Genomic DNA, 17,848 nt, shown 5'->3' with positions numbered 1-17,848 from the left:
TGGGGCATATACATAATGTAGGGAGAAGGCGTGTTATCACAGGAATAATTGGCAATACCTCTCAAGGGAGAGAATATACCATCTAAGGCCCACTATACCCCTTACCTATCTGCCCTTTAATATTTGTTATCAAACTCAAGTGGTTAAGATTACGAATACTTCGGACCACACTTCGAAGCAACTATTCTTTCAACTCAGGGAAGTCAACATAGTGTCCTCCAGATGTTGTTGGACTACAACTCCCATCAGCCCAGCCAGCATAGCCAGTGGTCAAGGATGATGGGCATTATGATAGCTACCGCTTCTTTAACTGATGATGAATTCTGGTTTTCCCCATATCCAGTACTGGCTTTCTTGCATAGTAGAAGAAATTAATAGATGCTTGTTTGTGTGGTAGAAATCCTTTAAAATTGGAGAGGTTTCTTTCTCTCTTCTTTAGAGTTTGACTAAAGTACCAGCTGTTTCTAAAGAACAGGTTTTTGTTTTACTCCATTTATGTAGTGTGGTTAGCAGTACAGTATATACGGTGGCGCTGTGAGTAAAACCTCAGCGCCTAGGACTTGCCGATCGTCAGGTCGGCGGTTTGAATCCCCACGGCGGGGTGCGCTCCCGTTGCTCGGTCCCAGTGCCTGCCAACCTAGCAGTTCGAAAGCACCCCCGGGTGCAAGTAGATAAATAGGGACCGCTTACTAGCGGGAAGGTAAACGGCGTTTCTGTGTGCTGCGCTGGCTCGCCAGATGCAGCTTGTCACGCTGGCCACGTGACCCGGAAGTGTCTTCGGACAGCGCTGGCTCCCCGCCTCTTAAGCAAGATGGGCGCGCATCCCCAGAGTCAGACACAACTGGCCCGTACGGGCAGGGGTACCTTTACCTTTTTATACGAATGTCACTGTAGTGACACCTAGTGTCGAAATCAAGCATTACAGCAGAAATTCAGTGCACTTAACCAAAATAAAATAATAATTTTAAAAAATCACTCAAGGCACTTCCAGACTGTAACTATTTTTGGATGGAATTCAATCACATCTTGGCAAATTAAGGCTGTGCAATTGAAGCTGACGTAGCACTCTTGTGAAACAAACCCATTTCCCTAAAAGATCTGACTTTTCCCCCTGTAACTGATGCGCAAAGTGTGGGATAATGCTTGCTTGACACAATGTCATTTGATCTCCCCACAAACAAATCTGGATAAATGTTCATTAAATAACCTCTCCACAAATAAATCAGACTGAGTGCTTATTAAGCAGGACATCTGGAAGCAACCTCATATATTCTAATCCAGAGAGGATGCTCTAAAGTCTGGACCCCAATCCAACTAACCAACCAACCAACCATAGAAAGACAAACCAAATGAACTATGTAAACACACCCTGGTGAGCAGTGAGTACAGAATCTACAACACTAAAAATAATGTTGGGAGCTGTGCAGAGAAGTGTGCACTTACTGATGTTACCATCTATCTAATTAGGCAGCCATGATGGCAGAGGAGCTGAAGAAGGAGCAAGACACCAGTGCCCACCTGGAGAGGATGAAGAAGAACCTGGAGCAGACAGTGAAGGATCTGCAGCACCGTCTGGATGAAGCAGAGCAGCTGGCCCTGAGAGGTGGCAAGAAGCAACTCCAGAAACTGGAGGCCAGGGTACGCTGCCAGAGCTCATTTTTCAGGGTTGCTTGGGCTTGTCATAGTGACTGATTACAAGCAGAGGTTCATGCACAGGGCTTCCACTGGTGGGTCTGGTTAGGTGAAGCCTGCCCACACTGATTTTGGAGGTACCTTTTCAACATGATAATGCCCATTTAGGTTTTCAAAGATGTACTGACCCTTCCCCGTAAAGTTTGATCTCTTTATCAGAATATTCTGTTGTAGGTACACGAGTTAGAAAATGAGCTTGATGCCGAACAGAAGAGAGGAGTTGAGGCAATCAAAGGAGTGCGAAAATATGAGCGGAGAGTCAAAGAAATCACTTATCAGGTAACGGTGTCTTATTCCATTTATTGAACTCCTGGGATTCTCCTCCATTACTATCATTCTCTTTATCTGAGAAAGACAGAAGCAAGTCAGCACAACATATTTACCATGGAACCAGATGAGAGGCAACCCAGGACTTAAATCTTTTTCCTCCATATTTTTTTTATTGAGTTTCAAAGAAAGCATTGCAACGAGGTTAAAATACATCTAACACTCAACTGAGTGGTGTGTGCAGAAAGTGCCTTCACAGTTGGAGGCAGTATGTCTCTGAATACTAGTTGCTGGGAACAGTGGCGTCGCAACGGGGGTGCGGTGCGCCCTGGGTGCCATGTCTTGGGGGTGACAAGAAGACACCCTGCGGGGGCTCGCCCCACCGTGGCAGCGTGAGCAGCCATTGGGCCACCGCAGCCACATGTGGAGGATCCTCTGTTTGTGGCTGCAGCCGCGAGCAGAGGATCCTGGTGCCTTTGGCAAACCGCTATGTACAGCGCATGTGCGGTGTCGCACTCATGCACTGTACGTAACGCACCGTACATAGCGGTTTGCCACCGGTGCCGCTCGAGCGCTGTACAGATGGCGTGGGGTCCCTCCGTGCCACTACAGCCGCATGTAGAGGATCCTCTGTTCATGGCTGCAGCCGTGAGCAGAGGATCCCAGCACCGTCTGTATGGCGCTGGAGTGGCGCCGCTGGCAAACCGCTGTGTACAGCGCATGTACAGCATCGCTACGTACGGCACATGTATTTTATGTAGCGACGCTGCACATGCGCAGGTAGCAATGCCCTGCCCTGGGTGTCACGACCCCTTTGTTCGCCCCTGGCTGGGAGTCACTTGTGAGGAGAGTGCTATTTAACTCTGATCCTGCTTCTGGTCCTCCCATAGGCATCTGGTTGGCCACTGTGAGAACAGGATGCTGGACTAGATCAGCAGGGTTCTTATGTACCTGTTCTGCCTGTCAACTTCCAGAGGATAACCAAACTCTGATATCCTCTGAAGGCACGCTCTCAGAGCCTTATAGTGTTAGCATTCCATTTACATTCCATGCAGGCCGAAGAGGATAAGAAGAATGTTTTCAGGCTTCAAGACCTAGTGGACAAGTTGCAGCTGAAGGTGAAAGCGTACAAGAGACAAGCTGAAGAGGCTGTAAGTGCACAAATCTCAAATGGCTCCCTTCATGCTTAAACCTATTGTGACCATCGTTACTCACCCTGCGTTCCTGTGTGAGGAATGGTAGGGTACAATAAACAGATAAACGATGATACAAATAACAAAATTAAAATACACTGTCGAAAGAAACACACAGCTTGAAAAACACCCAGAACTGTTTATCTTTGTCTTGTAACCCCTTTCAGGATTGCACTAACATAAATCATGACACCTCTTCACCCCTAACCCCACACTATATAGTTAGGAAGACCCTGCCCCATAACCCCTACATCCTGGAACCACATAGAACCTCCCATTCCTTATACTACTACTTCCACCTGTCAAAGGGGTGGGGTGATAACTCCTCCCCAAACCCCAATTATATCTTATTTGTCTCCTTGACAGTGTTCCACCCACAGAAGTCGTATCAATTCTCAATCACAGAACAGCAAGCAAAACCCATGTCTCTCATGATGACACAGATTCACTCCCATGCCATTTACTGTAGCACTCAGCCACTTCCCAAAGCATTCCTGCATAACCAAGCAGAGGACAACCATCTCACACGCTTCTAATCTTCCCTTTCCTGTCAGTGTCTCTATTAGACATCATAGATCACACATCATAGATCCTTTCAGAATACAGCTGCCACTTCAGAGAAAGGGTGGAATACATGATGGTTATCCTCTGCCTCCACAGCTGGAGGCAACAATGCTTCTGAAAGCCCGTAGCTGGAAACCACAGGAGAGGAGTGCTATTGTGCTCAAATCTTGCATGCAAATTTCCCACAAGCATCTGGTTAGCCACTGCGAGAACAGAATGCTGGACTAGATGGGCCACTGGCCTGATCCAGCAAGCTCTTCTTGCTGTATGTTCTTACACAGGTATAGCTTACCTCCCACAATTTCCAGCATTCTAGTTTGCATGCTATGGTAAACAATAGTTAATTGTTTAAAACAGTAAATGGGTCAATTTGGGCTGCTTTTCCATGATCCGTGTCTTAGTGTTACGGAGATTACGTTTTGCTTCAACAAACCACGCCCGGTAAGCCAAGAACAAACCTTAGATGACTGCAGGTCATTGTTTGTCCGAATTGGAACAAACCATAATCCCTCATTCAGATGCAATGCTAAGCCAGGCATCATGGTTTGTTTCCCCTGCACAATGTCAGGGAGGAGGAAAACAGCCTGGATTGGTGCAGGATGTGAAATCAACATTGTTGTGGGACACCTTCGCTGTCCCTTATATACAATACCTTTGGCTCTGCTTGTGTTGTTGATTTCATGTCACGTTTCTGTTGTGCAAGGAGGAGCAAGCCAACACGAACTTTGCCAGGTTCAGGAAGGCTCAGCATGAGCTGGAAGAAGCTGAAGAGCGAGCAGACATTGCTGAATCCCAGGTCAATAAGCTGCGGGCCAAGAGCCGTGATATTGGGGGAAAGGTAAGTGTCTTGGTGGGGTGGGATGATGTACTGGCGTAGAAGGAAACTTTTCTCTGCACAAGGATAACACCTTCTGTCTTTCAGTTGGTATTGTTAATCTGCTTGGGTTCAAATTCCTACCTAGCTCTTCTAAGAAGTAGCCCCAATGTGAAACAATATATTTTCCTCCATGAAGTTTAAATTGCCTTTGAACCTTCCACTTGCTATTGAACACTTGGTATTTGTTAGTGGAGAAATGAACAGGAGAGCATTTGCAATGCAAATTAGTATTCCGGTCAATGTAAGTTTCATATTCACATTAAAAAGAAATTGTCACTCTAAGGCTGCACTCTTATGCATACTTACATCAGAGTAAGTATCATTGAACTCAGTGAGGCTTATTTCTGAGTCTTTGGCAATCATTCATAGCCGAGTAAGATTGTCTTCCATAAACACGGTTTTATCAATGAGTCCGTAAGTGACTGTGGAGGCCAATTCTGGATCCACACGTCCTTCCACAGTGGGGACATTGATTTCCGGGTGGGAGATGACCACAGTGTGGATTTGCAAGCGTGCCGTCCTCTTAGCACATTTCTCTCTTGCATCCTGAGTTTGAGTGTCTTCAAAGCCCATGACACCTTTGGTAAAGGCTGTTCTCCAACTGGAGTGCTCGCAGGCCAGTGTTTCCCAGTTCTCAGTGTTTATATTACATTTTTTTTTAGATTTGCCTTGAGACAGTCTTTAAACCTCTTTTGTTGACCACCAGCATTACGCTTTCCATTTTTAAGTTCAGAATAGAGTAGTTGCTTTGGAAGACGATCATCAGGCATCTGCACAACATGACCAGTCGAACAAAGTCGATGTTGAAGTATCATTGCTTCAACACTGGTGATCTTTGCTTCTTCCAGTACACTGAGTATTTCTGAGTAGACATGTGTAGGATTGCATTACACACCTAATGTGGCTGGGGCAACCCAGTCAGATGGGTGGGGTACCAGTAATACAACAACAACAAATGTAACAAGATGCCCAATGTAATTTTCCACCTTTCCACTACTTAGCTCCATGAACAAGAACACCAATGTAAAGATGTTACATTTGAATATTTGAATTCTCCTCCCTTGACTTGATAGTAAGCTTTGCAACCTATCCATCCGTTTAAGTGTAGAGAAATATTATCAAGCGCAGTCATGAGCTATCCTCCAATAAATCTGAAATGGTGAGAGATAAGACACATACATATGGTACAAATATCTTCAATAAATATTGGAGCGTTAAGTACTAACAGATTTGTAAAGCCAAAAGCAATGACTTAGATCATGTTCTCCGATTTCCTTACAAACATGTGCTACATAATTTCACGGCAGCATCTTCTCTCTGTTTCATGGCTCTTAAAACAAAGAGGAATTGTGTCCATACTAGAGTGAAATCTGGAAGCTTGGGCTACAGCCTGGCAAGGATCTTCTTCCACCTCTTCTTTTGATTTTTCTCCTTTACCTTGCTGCTTCTTCCTGATATTATACTTCTGAGCCAAGGAAATAAAAGCAGACAATTCCAGTTGCTGTGGTGGCAGCAGTCCCACCACAGTTTGTGGGGGGCAGAGGGAGAGGAGAATAAGACAGAGCAATTCTCCCACACCAGTAAAATAATGCAAGAGGGAGAATCCCTGCCTGTTAGTTCCTTGACATACTCTTGCTACCTACACTGTTCACATATAAGCTGTTCCGTTACCTCATTATCTTCTACATTTGAATTTATTTTTGTACAGAAATCGGAAGAATGAGATGAACTACTCTGGAAAAGATTCCACACAATGTGGAATTTTTCACGGTGAATGTACATGTAAATCACTGAACCTGAATAAAAATACATTTTAAGCAACATATTTCAGTTGTGACCTTTTAACGTTTCATCAAAAATCAGAGGCGCCTGTGAGAAATTGTGAAGATTCCCATGGGAATGTGGGCATCAAGTGTACTTGCAGAATTCTTGAGAGCTGGGTAACTGCAGCCAGCTGCGTGAACGGTGGCGTGCATTTGTGAACGTGTATATTTTTCTTTGTTTCACTCGTTTGCTTATTTATTTAATTTAATTTATATCCCACACCTCCATTATAAAATAATACTAGGGCAGCAATTACAAATGTATTCAAACTGATTCAACATTACCGCCCCCCGCAAAATCTGGTAATACAAAAGCAACACTAACCAACCAAACAGTGCAAGTACTAGAATAAAAACAGCGTTAGAAAGCCGGTTGAAGCAAATCTGTCTGGACACATCCATAAGACCTGTTTATTGAGCATTCACTCCAATTTGTTTGCAGGGGGGAATGCTGCATCAAAGCAAATGTTATCCCACACTTCCTAGTGCATTTCCCCATCACTTTTCTTATTGCTGAAAGCCCAATTTTTCATGAACTACGTTTGTTGCACAAGAAATCCCAGTCAACTATAATTTTGCGGCTTGAATTTGCTGGTGTGTGATTGAATCCCACCCCCCAAATAGTGGCAGTCTGGAAGTGCCCTGTATTTTGAAAGACTGAGAAAATACAGCAAGACAACTTCCGCGGGTTAGAGTGTTATTATTACTATTATTATATTTGATACTGCCTTTCATCTGAAGATTACAGGCTGGTTCACAACATAAAAATACAAAATGAGAACACGAAATACATACCATAGATTCCAGCGTATTGGGCGACTGGGCGTATTAGACCCTCCCCCCCCCATTGGCAGCTGCAATTTGGGGGTTACTCTTATAAGCCCAGTTGTCTAATACGCTGAGAGCTGCCCAGCGCGGAGTGCAGCCCACCGCCCCTGCTGCTGCTTCTGAAGCAGCAGTGGGCGGGTTCCGCACTGGGCGGCTTTCTCCTGGCGCGGCGCGGAGCCGCCACCACCGCCACAGCAGCGGGGGACAGATACCTGGCGTATAAGACTTTTTAACCCCCATCCCACGAATACATTTTAAAGCCATAGAATGTTAATCAGCCAAAGGCTATTACAAAACATTTTCGCCTGGTGCCTAAATATATTCAGTGAAGGCTACCAGGCGAGCCTCTCTAGGGAGAGCATTCCACAAATGGAGAGCCACCACAGAAAAGGCCCTTTCTTGTGTTGCCACCCTCTGGACCTCTTGTGGAGGAGGCTCTTGAAGAAAAGGGTCTCAGTTGATGATTGCAGGGTCTGGATCGGTTCCATTTCTCTAAGCACCCTTGCTGAAAATGCCAACTCTGTAGTTGCCAGAGGTGGGGGCAACCAGAGAAGGGCATACAATGAAAATATTACTGTACTGACAGGTACATATGAGGAAACACTTCAGGTATTTGAGTCCTAAGCCTAAGGCATGTGCCTCGGGGAGACAAGGAATATTTTCATCTCCACATTATCCAAAATTGCATCTGAATGGGAAGAAGAGAGAGTATCCCTGTTTAAGAACAGTGGAGTTTAATAAAGACATTATTTGGCAGAAGGGGCTTGTTATCTGCACAAATAATTGCTGCTACCATTGAAGATGCAGCTCACTAAAGATTTAAATGCTTGTTTCCATGAGCAAGGTGAATTCCAAAAGCAGAATTTCTTTTTTTAAAATAACCACTTCAGTCTACTGTGAGCAGCTCCTCTGACATTAAAATATTTACACAAGTAGACCATATGTGTTATTTTGCAGATAAATCCTGAGAGGTAACATTTGCACTCGAATTAAGGGCCATATGTAGTTGACTGCATTTTGCATTGGGATCCTGCTGTCAGTACATGTAACATTTAGTAAAATTGGTAAGCGCATAATTTTTACACTCTGCTGCCCTTTTTCCTGCTCTTATGTACACCCACATTAGAAAAACATAATGTGTGAAGAGACTTGTCCTCCAGATACGTTATAATTCTTCAAGCAGCTAAAAAAAGCAAACGGCAACAGACCAAACATAACAATGCAGCATTGTCATGACTAAATCAATTGATAATGACTCAGAATGAAGAATATTCCCTGCCATGAATATATAAACAAATACTGACTGCTGGGGAGAGTGACACAAATCCCCAGAATTCCAGAAGATGATTTATTTGGATGTTCACACCAGAACAGCACATTTCTCCTTGAGGTATAAATCATGCATGTGCCTAGGCAGGAGCTAGTGCCAAATGGAAACTTTCTCCCAACACCGTAGGCTGAAAAGCCCTCTCCATAATTAGGCTTAAGGGCTTGAAACGGACTATGCATGCTCACTGAAATGACTAACAGGGGTCTACTTTACAACCAGCGGCGCGTCCACAGATCTGATCTCTAAACATGCGGAAGCAAGAAGAGCTAATCGCTGGGTGAAAGCCACCCAAATCCCAAGGAGGAATGTCATCTAATGGGCTCTCTGAGTCACAAAGGCTCCAGGACTTATTTTGGTTCAAAACAGAGCTCAAGCTTCTCTCATGCCTTGCCTTGAACAGTGGCCAGTATTTTCAGAGTGAAATGTCTAATAAATGTAGAACACGAGCAAATAAAATTTCATGGCATACTGTAAATAAATATTTGGGGACAGGAAATGGCCATATTGGGATGTTATGCTACACATAGGTTTGCCTGTTAAAAAAAAGATGTGGAAAACTGTATTTGATTGCATGTTGTTCTTATATTCAACTAATAAAATATTCGAAAAAGAAAAAGGGGAAAAAAGAAAAAGATGCAGTGGACCTTAGGCCCGCGTCACCCTACCCTCGCCTTGTTCTCTGTGGAGCTGTGAGAAGTTTAGAAGCTTCCCCTTTCGTTTCACTTCACCACAGTTTGCACTGCCCAAACCAACAAACTGTGGTTAACGTTAACCTGTTTGTTCGAAAGGAGCCGACTTTAAACCATGGCAGAGTAGATGAGCCCCAGAATTGCTGCAGCTTATTCTCATCCTGCTAAACTTGGTTTCCTCATCGTGGCTGCAATTAGGGCCATAAACACCTCCCCTAGCACTGGTAGTACTTTTCCACTTCTCCCCTCACTTTGGAAGTAAGAGAAGAGTCATATTTGCCTTCAAAACCCTAGAACAGTTGGCTAATATTGGTCGCAATGACAGTCAGCCACCCCACCGCTGGCCACATGGACATCATCAGTGTATGTGCAAGTCTACACACACTAAACACTCATCAGACATGTACATTCACCATATACAGCATATGCAGGCACACAGCACTCTTTTCCTCTCTCACGCTTTCACACATACAGTGAGGGGGAAAAGTATTTGATCCCCTGCTAAATTTGCCCGTTTGCCCACTGATGAAGAAATGACCAGTCCATAATTTTAATGGTAGGTTTATTGTAGCTGTGAGAGACAGAATAACAACAGGAAAACCTTACTGCCATTGACAGAAATGTAACCACCATGGGATTTTATCTCCCAGTAAACATTTAACATAGAATTGAGCTAACCTCCATCATGGTTTGTCTGGTAAATGACCAATCATTTTCTGATGAATTCCAGCATAAAAATGGTAAAACAGAACAACATGTTCCATAGATTTCAGCTCTTGTTTGTTAACCTTGAGGAGAGCGAAACACCAGCATATCTTCTCCTAAACATTTTAGATGGCAGCACATTAAATCTGGCCACAGTTAAAGCACCATGAGACATGACTTTTCTACTCAAAGAGCAGGCAGAAGGCTTTATTTCCAGACATGTCAGCACTAACAAGGCTCAGTGATCACTTCAGGTGCTGACTGACACTTCTCCAACCAGCTGTGACTTTATAGTAAAATGCACCCAACTTTCTCTTGTCCAGTTGCTGCTATTCTGACAGCATTTTCCATTTTCCAGCATTTTCCACTTTTCCATTTACATCTAGTTCAAAAAGAAATGTTTGTGGGCTTTTGCAAAATCTAGCCCCAATTGTTTCCAATACTAGGAATTAGAACTCACTCTCTCTCTCTCTGTCTCAAACACACAAACACACACAGAGAGCGCAGATACAGATGATTACACAACTGTAGTAAAGCATTTTCATTGACTTGCACTATTATGCAATTAAGCAAAGAGTTATTATCCCTGATGAGATACATACAGTAAAACAAGGCAATTGTATCATTCTAATCTGAGATTTAAAAGAACTAGGCAAAGCGAGAAGAGGGCTGGAAACTAAGGAGGAGATAGATGTAAGATGGAAACTACAACCAAAGTTCTCATCAAATAATCCAGTTGTTCCAAAAAACAACCTTAAATGAGATGACATTTTGCTTGTTCCATCTATATTTATGGAATGAATGTAAACTGTCTGATCTGTTCATATGATGTGTCTTCCCTCCGCTACACTAAGAATTGTAGTGTTTATAGATGGTACTGAGAATTGTTTTTAGAGATTCCTAATTCCCCAATTGACAGCTAAAAGGATTTGGAAATGGTTTTCATTTGTAGTACAGATATGCTGTGAATATATGTCCACCTGCATGAGGACATCTTCCTGGTCATAATGAAAAAGCAACTAGATGCAGCAAACAAAACTATTGCACATATGCCTCTGCTGAGCAAAGAATTAGAAAACTGATCTGGTAGTTTAAAATTAGGGATTGCTTGGAGAAGGAGAAAAGTGAAAGAAAACTGCAAGCAGTGTCATCTCCTATCAAGAATCTGAAAGTGAGTTTGGCAGACTTTGTGGGCACTAATGCTGAGTTCAGGTGCGAGGCTATTATATAGAAGCAGATCTGCTGGACAGGATTCTCTCCCACCACCCTTCCAAATATATGTACTCCTCTGCAAATTTCTAAGGATTAAAGTTGTCATGGGGATGTTAATTCTGAATTCCTGGGGGTTTAAGAGATTAGGACCTCATCTTTACCACTCTACAAACATGGCATTTTACATTTAATTGTAAGAGACTTTCTCTCATGAGTCATTCTTGGAGAATAGCAGCTTTATGCACAGATGGCTGCAGAACAGAGACACCATTGAGGGGCAAATACTGAGACAGCTATGTCATGTAGACCCAGGCACACATCTATACATCTCAGCCACAGAAAGCTACCTATCAGCCATGATCAGTTTTGTACAGATGGAAAAGACACCACACTATTAAATTCAGGTATGCAATGTTCCCTGTGGTATCTGTAGTGTCTCACATATGGGAATGCACCAACACCCCCACCCCCCACATTATTTGAGTCCTTCTCCTTCCATTGGAGCTCCCAACAGTATGTAAAATTCTTGACACATTACTTGACTTTTCTTGACTACAGACACACATCAAGAAGAGGCTTGAATATGTGTGTAAAAGCAATTTGGCTGATTCAAAATGTTCATTATCTGTTTACTTGTTCAGCTATTCTGGGTGGGCTCCTTTCCTACCATAGTTTGAGGTACACTTAGCAATAGCACCAACAAGGCTCTCTGCAACTTTTCACCAGCCACACTAACAAGGGTGGATTTAGGGCTATGCCAATGCTGTCCACGCACTGGGGCACTGAGCCAAGGGGGTGCCATCTCAAAGCCTGGTAAGCAAGACGCTGGGCTTTAGGAAAGAGGTGGGAGGGCTCTAGGAGCCTGCCAGAGTCGTCACACCTCCTTCCCAAAGCAGGACACCTCCTTCCTTACCTGCCTTTGGGAAGGTAGCACAAGGGCTGGAGCGGGAGGGGGAATTTTGGCATCACACAGGGCACCATAGTATCCAAGTCCACCACCGGGATGCCTTGGGGAGCAATGCCACATCATGCCTTTTGTTCCATCTCTCTCATCCCCCGAGTTCTGCTCATTCTGTTTTATGGAAACATTTGTCTACTTGGCTTCTGAGATGTCTTTAAGAAAGAAGATGGTAAACAATCCTGCAAGCACAACTTCCATTCTGGCCGAATAAATCTAGCATTCACCCGGTAACTGGAAACTCCTTTTCCTTGCTAACAAGGAAATCACATCTTGTGAATTCTGTGAGTGATTTATGCAAATACGTCCTTGTTTCTCTGGAATACGTCTGATCAGAACACAGGTTTTCCTTTTTCTTTTTGTTTGATTCACTGATTTCAACAGCGTGATCCAGTTTTGAGTTTCGCTCGCCACATTCCCACCCCACCAGGTGGTGCTGAAGACAAACTCAAGCGAGGTGCCATTGCAGTTCCTCACTTGGTGCATATTCTGCTAAGGCTGCTCTTCACTAAATTTGTCCAGTATAATCAGTTTCTCCGTTGTGGAATATGCTTTCTCCCACAAATATGCACAAAGATTAATTGAACCTGGGACATCTGGGTTCAGTTAAGTGCATCATCACACAGCACATAGTAAAAGAATGACATTTGCTATCAGAGAATGTTGTGATGGATACCAAATTAGGCTGCATACACAGAATACATTTAAAGCAGATTTTAAAGCACACCTCCTGAAAAAAACAGCATGGGAACTGTAGCGTGCTCAAGGTGCTGGGAATTGTGACTATTTGAGGGCTAACTTACAGTCTTAGCCTTCTTTGTGGTGGTGGTGGGGAAGTGTGCTTTAAATGTATGGCATGTATGCAGCCTAGATGTCTTTAAAACAGGATTAGATAAATTCATGGTGTCTATAAGGCTATCAGTAACTACTACTTATGATGGCTATATATCACCTCCAGGTGAATACCTAAATATTTTATTTAAAATATTTTATTAATAATACCAGTACTGATATTAATATTAATGTTATCTTACTAGTTAAAATAGCATTTATTAATTAAAATGATAAGAATATTGATCCTTCAAAGGAGTCAAGGCTTTAACAGATTACATTTCTAACATTGTTTGTGTCTTTATTTCTTAAAATTCTATTAATCGCCCTCCCCCCATAAAGGAGCATAAGGCAAGTTACATCAAGCAAATATCAAACAATTTATAAAAGCAAAGAACAATCACACATACATACTAGGGGTAATGCAAATTGAGTGGTTAATGTGCGTAACAGCCAACCATAGTGTACATTCACCAGATCTCATGAAGAATGTGCATATAATGTGCCCATGAAGGGGAATTGTGCACATTTCCTGGTCAATATACATAATCTCCAGCAGACCTTGCGAAATGTGCATATCTCAACTGAGTTTTGTACATTCAGTCAAAAATTTGTATATTCATTATGCAAAATCTCCTGGGAGCGCCCCAGAGTGCAATCCTTTTGGGGTTCCATGGCATTAGAAATACTGTAAACAAAATCACAAGACGGTAGATCATACTCTTCCCCACAGCTGGCTCCTTTATCCTTAGGCAGAAATGAAGAACTGTGCAGCAATGACCTTGTGAACTATTTTTTGCATGCTGCAAGAAATATCATGCCTCAAACACTGGATTTATCCGGTGCCACTGCAGAATCCTGGTACCAGATAGTTTGGGAAACAACCCTACTGGAAAACTTGATCTGTAAAGTTAAGAGTGTCAAGAAGACAAGACAAAACTGCTACATTTCTCTGTGGTATGATTTTGTCACGTATACAAACACTGAGATGCAGGGACAGTTTCTTCTACCGGTTTATGAATGGATTTGATTGATCTAAATCCTTTTCATCTTTGTATCTCTCCCACCTGTAAACCAACAAAATGGAAACTAAGCAAAAGTTATATGAGTACTTTAGCACTATTGTTGGAACACCAGCTAACATACTTACCTGGTATGTAATAATATAATACTGTATAATTTAATTTTGATGTTTAATTATAATTTGACTCTGGGGATTTGTATTTTCCTTACATTTATTGAACTTTGCCTTGTCCTATTCCTTCTGTATCGTAAAAGCTCAATAAACAAAACATTTATAAGAAGAAATGTTGTTATATTGACTTGGGGGTGAATTCATATTCTCTGACAACACTTCAGAGACTAGGCATACAGTCTGTGTAACTGCAATCCAAACTCTGGCTATAAGGTAAGGCAGGGCTTAATGGAAGAGCAGAGCCACTGCCATGTTGTAGTCTGCAATTCATGCCAGCTGGGTGAAAGGCAAAGGTAGATATTATAAATTTATTGATTACAACCATTGAGCCTTCGGCTTGCCGATCGGAAGGTCGGCGGTTCGAATCCCCACGAGGGGCTGAGCTCCTGTTGTTCAGTCCCAGCTCCTGCCAACCTAGCAGTCTGAAAGCACGTCAAAGGGAAAGTAGATAAATAGGTACTGCTCTGGCAGGAAAGGTAAACGGCATTTCTGTGCGCTGCTCTGGTTTCGCCAGAAGCGGCTTAGTCATGCTGGCCACATGACCCAGAAAAACTGTCTGCGGACAAACGCCAGCTCCCTCAGCCAGTAAAGAGAGATGAGCACCGCAACGCCAGAGTCGCGACTGGACTTAACTGTCAGGGGTCCTTTACCTTTACCTTTTTAAACACAAATTGAACAGGAAAAAGCATATTTCTTTGAGACTATGTATACTGACCGCATATTATGAATATTGACTAGGGAATGTACAAAATTCAGTCAAGATAGACACATCCCTCCCTTTCTGGACAAATCTCAAGTGGCATTTTTTAAAAAAAACACATATGAAAGTAATATCTGCCTACATGGGAAATTTTGTTTAGAACAAAGTCACATTAATTCATCAGACATTTCCTGATTGGTCTCAGCTATCTCTCTTATAGCTGGATCCCAAATATTTGCTTTGGCAAATCTGCCTTCAGTAGTTTCATATCATTACTGCAACGTTGGCAAAATGGCATGTTCTCTGATGTGTTGCTCTAGCAAAACGGTTAGCATAGTTTGGCTCCCCTAGTTGGCCAACTTCCACCAGGTTGGACATCAAACATGTTTTGTATTCACCCTGTCCAGAATCCTACCTCTTCATTGCCAGGAACCCATTAAGTCCCTGGCATGGGCATCTCTAGGAATTTGTGGGGGAGGAATTAATAAATACAGTGGTACCTCGGGTTACAAACGCTTCGGGTTACAAATGCTTCGGGTTATGAAGTCCGCTAACCCAGAAGTAGCTCTTGTGGATTGCGAACTTTGCCCCAGGATTAGAACGGAAACTTTGCCCCAGGATGAGAACGGAAATTGTGTAGCGGTGGCACAGCGGCAGCGGGAGGCCCCATTAGCTAAAGCGTGCCTCAGGTTAAGAATGGTTTGGGGTTAAGAACAGACCTCCAGAACAAATTAAGTTCTTAACCTGAGGTACCACTGTAAGTGGCATCATGCTATGCTCAAAAAGAAAAATAAATGAAAATGATGTATAGATGGTACTTAACACCTAACAAATTATCGAAAATGAATAAGAAGCTTCCTAATAATTGCTGGATGGACTTGCAAGAAAGTGAGGGAATTTTGGGAAACGATACATGATGAGATTAAAAAAATGTTTAAAATTAGTATATCAAAAAAGGCTACAGTGTTTCTTTTAGGGATTTACAGGGCCAGAAATCCCCCCCAATGTTAAAGTTGTCTATGTATGTAATAACAGCAGCTAGGATTCTATATGTGCAGAAATGGAAGGAAGAAAAAATTCCAACCAAAGAAGAATGGATATGTAAGATAATGGACTATGCAGAACTAGCAAACTGAACAGCAAAATTAAGAGAATCTAATGATAAGTGTGTTATGGAATAATGGATGCCTTTTTCGGACTATTTAAAGAAATATTATAGTATGATGAGCTCATGAGTAGGATTTGAGCTATGAGCAACAGAAGTAATTAATTATAATATTGTGGTTATGATTTGATAGATAGAAGACTGGGTGCAGCAGAAGGATAGATACAATAACTTCATGGAAAAGGGGATGGGAAGTGGACAAAAATAAGAGAAAAGACAAAATTGTGTTTTGACAGTGTCAAAAATGTTGAAGCTTAATAAAATATAATTGGGGGCACAGGTAAGTGACATTCAAGAACAGGTCTACTGTTTCTGATAGATCTGAGCAGTAGCAGGGCTGGGCTGAACCTGACCTCTGAGAAACTTGAATTCCAGGTCCATCCTAGTTATTTCTTGGTGGGTAAACCTGGAATCCACAGAATGCCTTTCCACCCACTGCTGGAACCCACAATTATTTTCCTGTCTCCCTTCTTCCCCTCCAGCCCTTAATTAATTACAATGCTGTTGCAATCAACCTTATAGTTTCTCCCCAGCACATTTCCCTTAAACAACAACAACAATAATCACCCAACATGTCAGGAAAACAACACTGGACCACACTTCCTGATTGTACCAGACTACTCTAACTAGTCCTCCTCCCACCCCTGCAAAATGTGTATATATATAACAACAGTCAGCTACTTAACTGGAGGCAATTTTGTGGAGCAGTGGGTCAGTGCATCCGGCTGCTAACCAGAAGGTTGGGGGTTTGAGTCCACCCAGAGACAGCTGTGATTCTCTCTCAGTCATAGCCTTACCCCTTGCAAATAGGTATAATAAGGATGGGTTTTATCTACATTGGCATTAGCAGGCTAATTTTTAAAATGTTTACAAGCTTGGCATATTTTTTTAAAATCACATTTTTTTGGCATGAAATAAGATCTAAGTTAGAAAGATCATGAACTCTCCCGCCTTTGCTTTTGTTTATCGGAAGAAACTAGAGGCACCATCCACATAATTCAGTTCTCACTCTCATCTGGCACTTTGGAAAATCCTGATGTGGCTTTACAAGGAGCTTCATAGGCTGTCCAGTTTGGCTCAGGTTTTGTCCAAGTCTGCTTGTTCACTATCGGGATTTAAAGCAGGGGGAGCAGCTATAACCTTTCCCCCTTTTGATGGAGGTTGCTGAAATTTGCAGCTCATTTCTTCAGAGTGCCTAATTGCACGCAAGCCCAGGGCTTTTGTGTTGGGCACCCTTAAAGTTTGACCCCCCCACAAAGGAAACATCTATAATTTTACAGATTTTGAGGTAAAATTGGGTGGAGTTTTCTTGCAAGGTTATAAATTTTCAAAGGAAAACAGCAATGGCTTTTCTGTAAAGCAAGGACAGCTGTTGCAATTTTAAGGTGGTTAAAAAAGAAAGCGCTTCATCAGATTAATTAATATTGACTTTGCTTACCATAACCTGAGAAGTAGCACATCATAAACCATATGCTGACTCTTACTTCTAAATTATCAATTACAGTCATATTTCCATAGAACACAATTGGATGAATACCACCAGAATTCTAAGGGTTGCTTATTTTTGGCAGTTTAACCTTAGCCTTGAAGTAGCAGCAGCAAGGTTAACTTCCAACAGTGAGGAATTTTGGGAAAAGGAAGCATTGGTCTGAGGGGAATTTAAATAGATATGAAAGATTTTTGATTTGTGATAAGCCACTGATTTTCACATCTGTCTGATCTGTCTTGGACATATCAAGGACAAAGGCTGGAACAAAATATTCACTTCAAACAGTGTTCAAATAGCACTCAAATTCAGTGTGTTCTGGCAATTCCAAAC

At 42.4% G+C, this 17,848-nt stretch overlaps 1 protein-coding gene and 1 long non-coding RNA gene across 2 annotated transcripts in view; one reads left to right on the top strand and one right to left on the bottom strand.

Annotated features, from left to right (window-relative positions):
- LOC307210255 (myosin-4-like) overlaps positions 1-6,418 on the top strand; it is a 37,729-nt gene extending 31,311 nt beyond the window's left edge. The window contains exons 36-40 of the mRNA XM_079965859.1: positions 1,468-1,638; positions 1,867-1,971; positions 3,015-3,110; positions 4,420-4,554; positions 6,302-6,418. Coding sequence (XP_079821985.1) covers positions 1,468-1,638; positions 1,867-1,971; positions 3,015-3,110; positions 4,420-4,554; positions 6,302-6,316 — 522 coding nt within the window. The 3' untranslated portion in view covers positions 6,317-6,418. The remainder of the gene's footprint in view (positions 1-1,467; positions 1,639-1,866; positions 1,972-3,014; positions 3,111-4,419; positions 4,555-6,301) is intronic.
- Positions 1-17,848, bottom strand: part of LOC307210447 — a 48,110-nt gene that overhangs the window by 26,644 nt on the left and 3,618 nt on the right. The window lies entirely within an intron of this gene.

Source organism: Podarcis cretensis, assembly GCF_951804945.1.
Source record: "Podarcis cretensis genome assembly, chromosome: 2".
Taxonomy (NCBI): domain Eukaryota; kingdom Metazoa; phylum Chordata; class Lepidosauria; order Squamata; family Lacertidae; genus Podarcis; species Podarcis cretensis.
The sequence above is the reverse complement of the archived record's forward strand: the minus strand, read 5'-3'. Positions and strand labels throughout refer to the sequence as shown.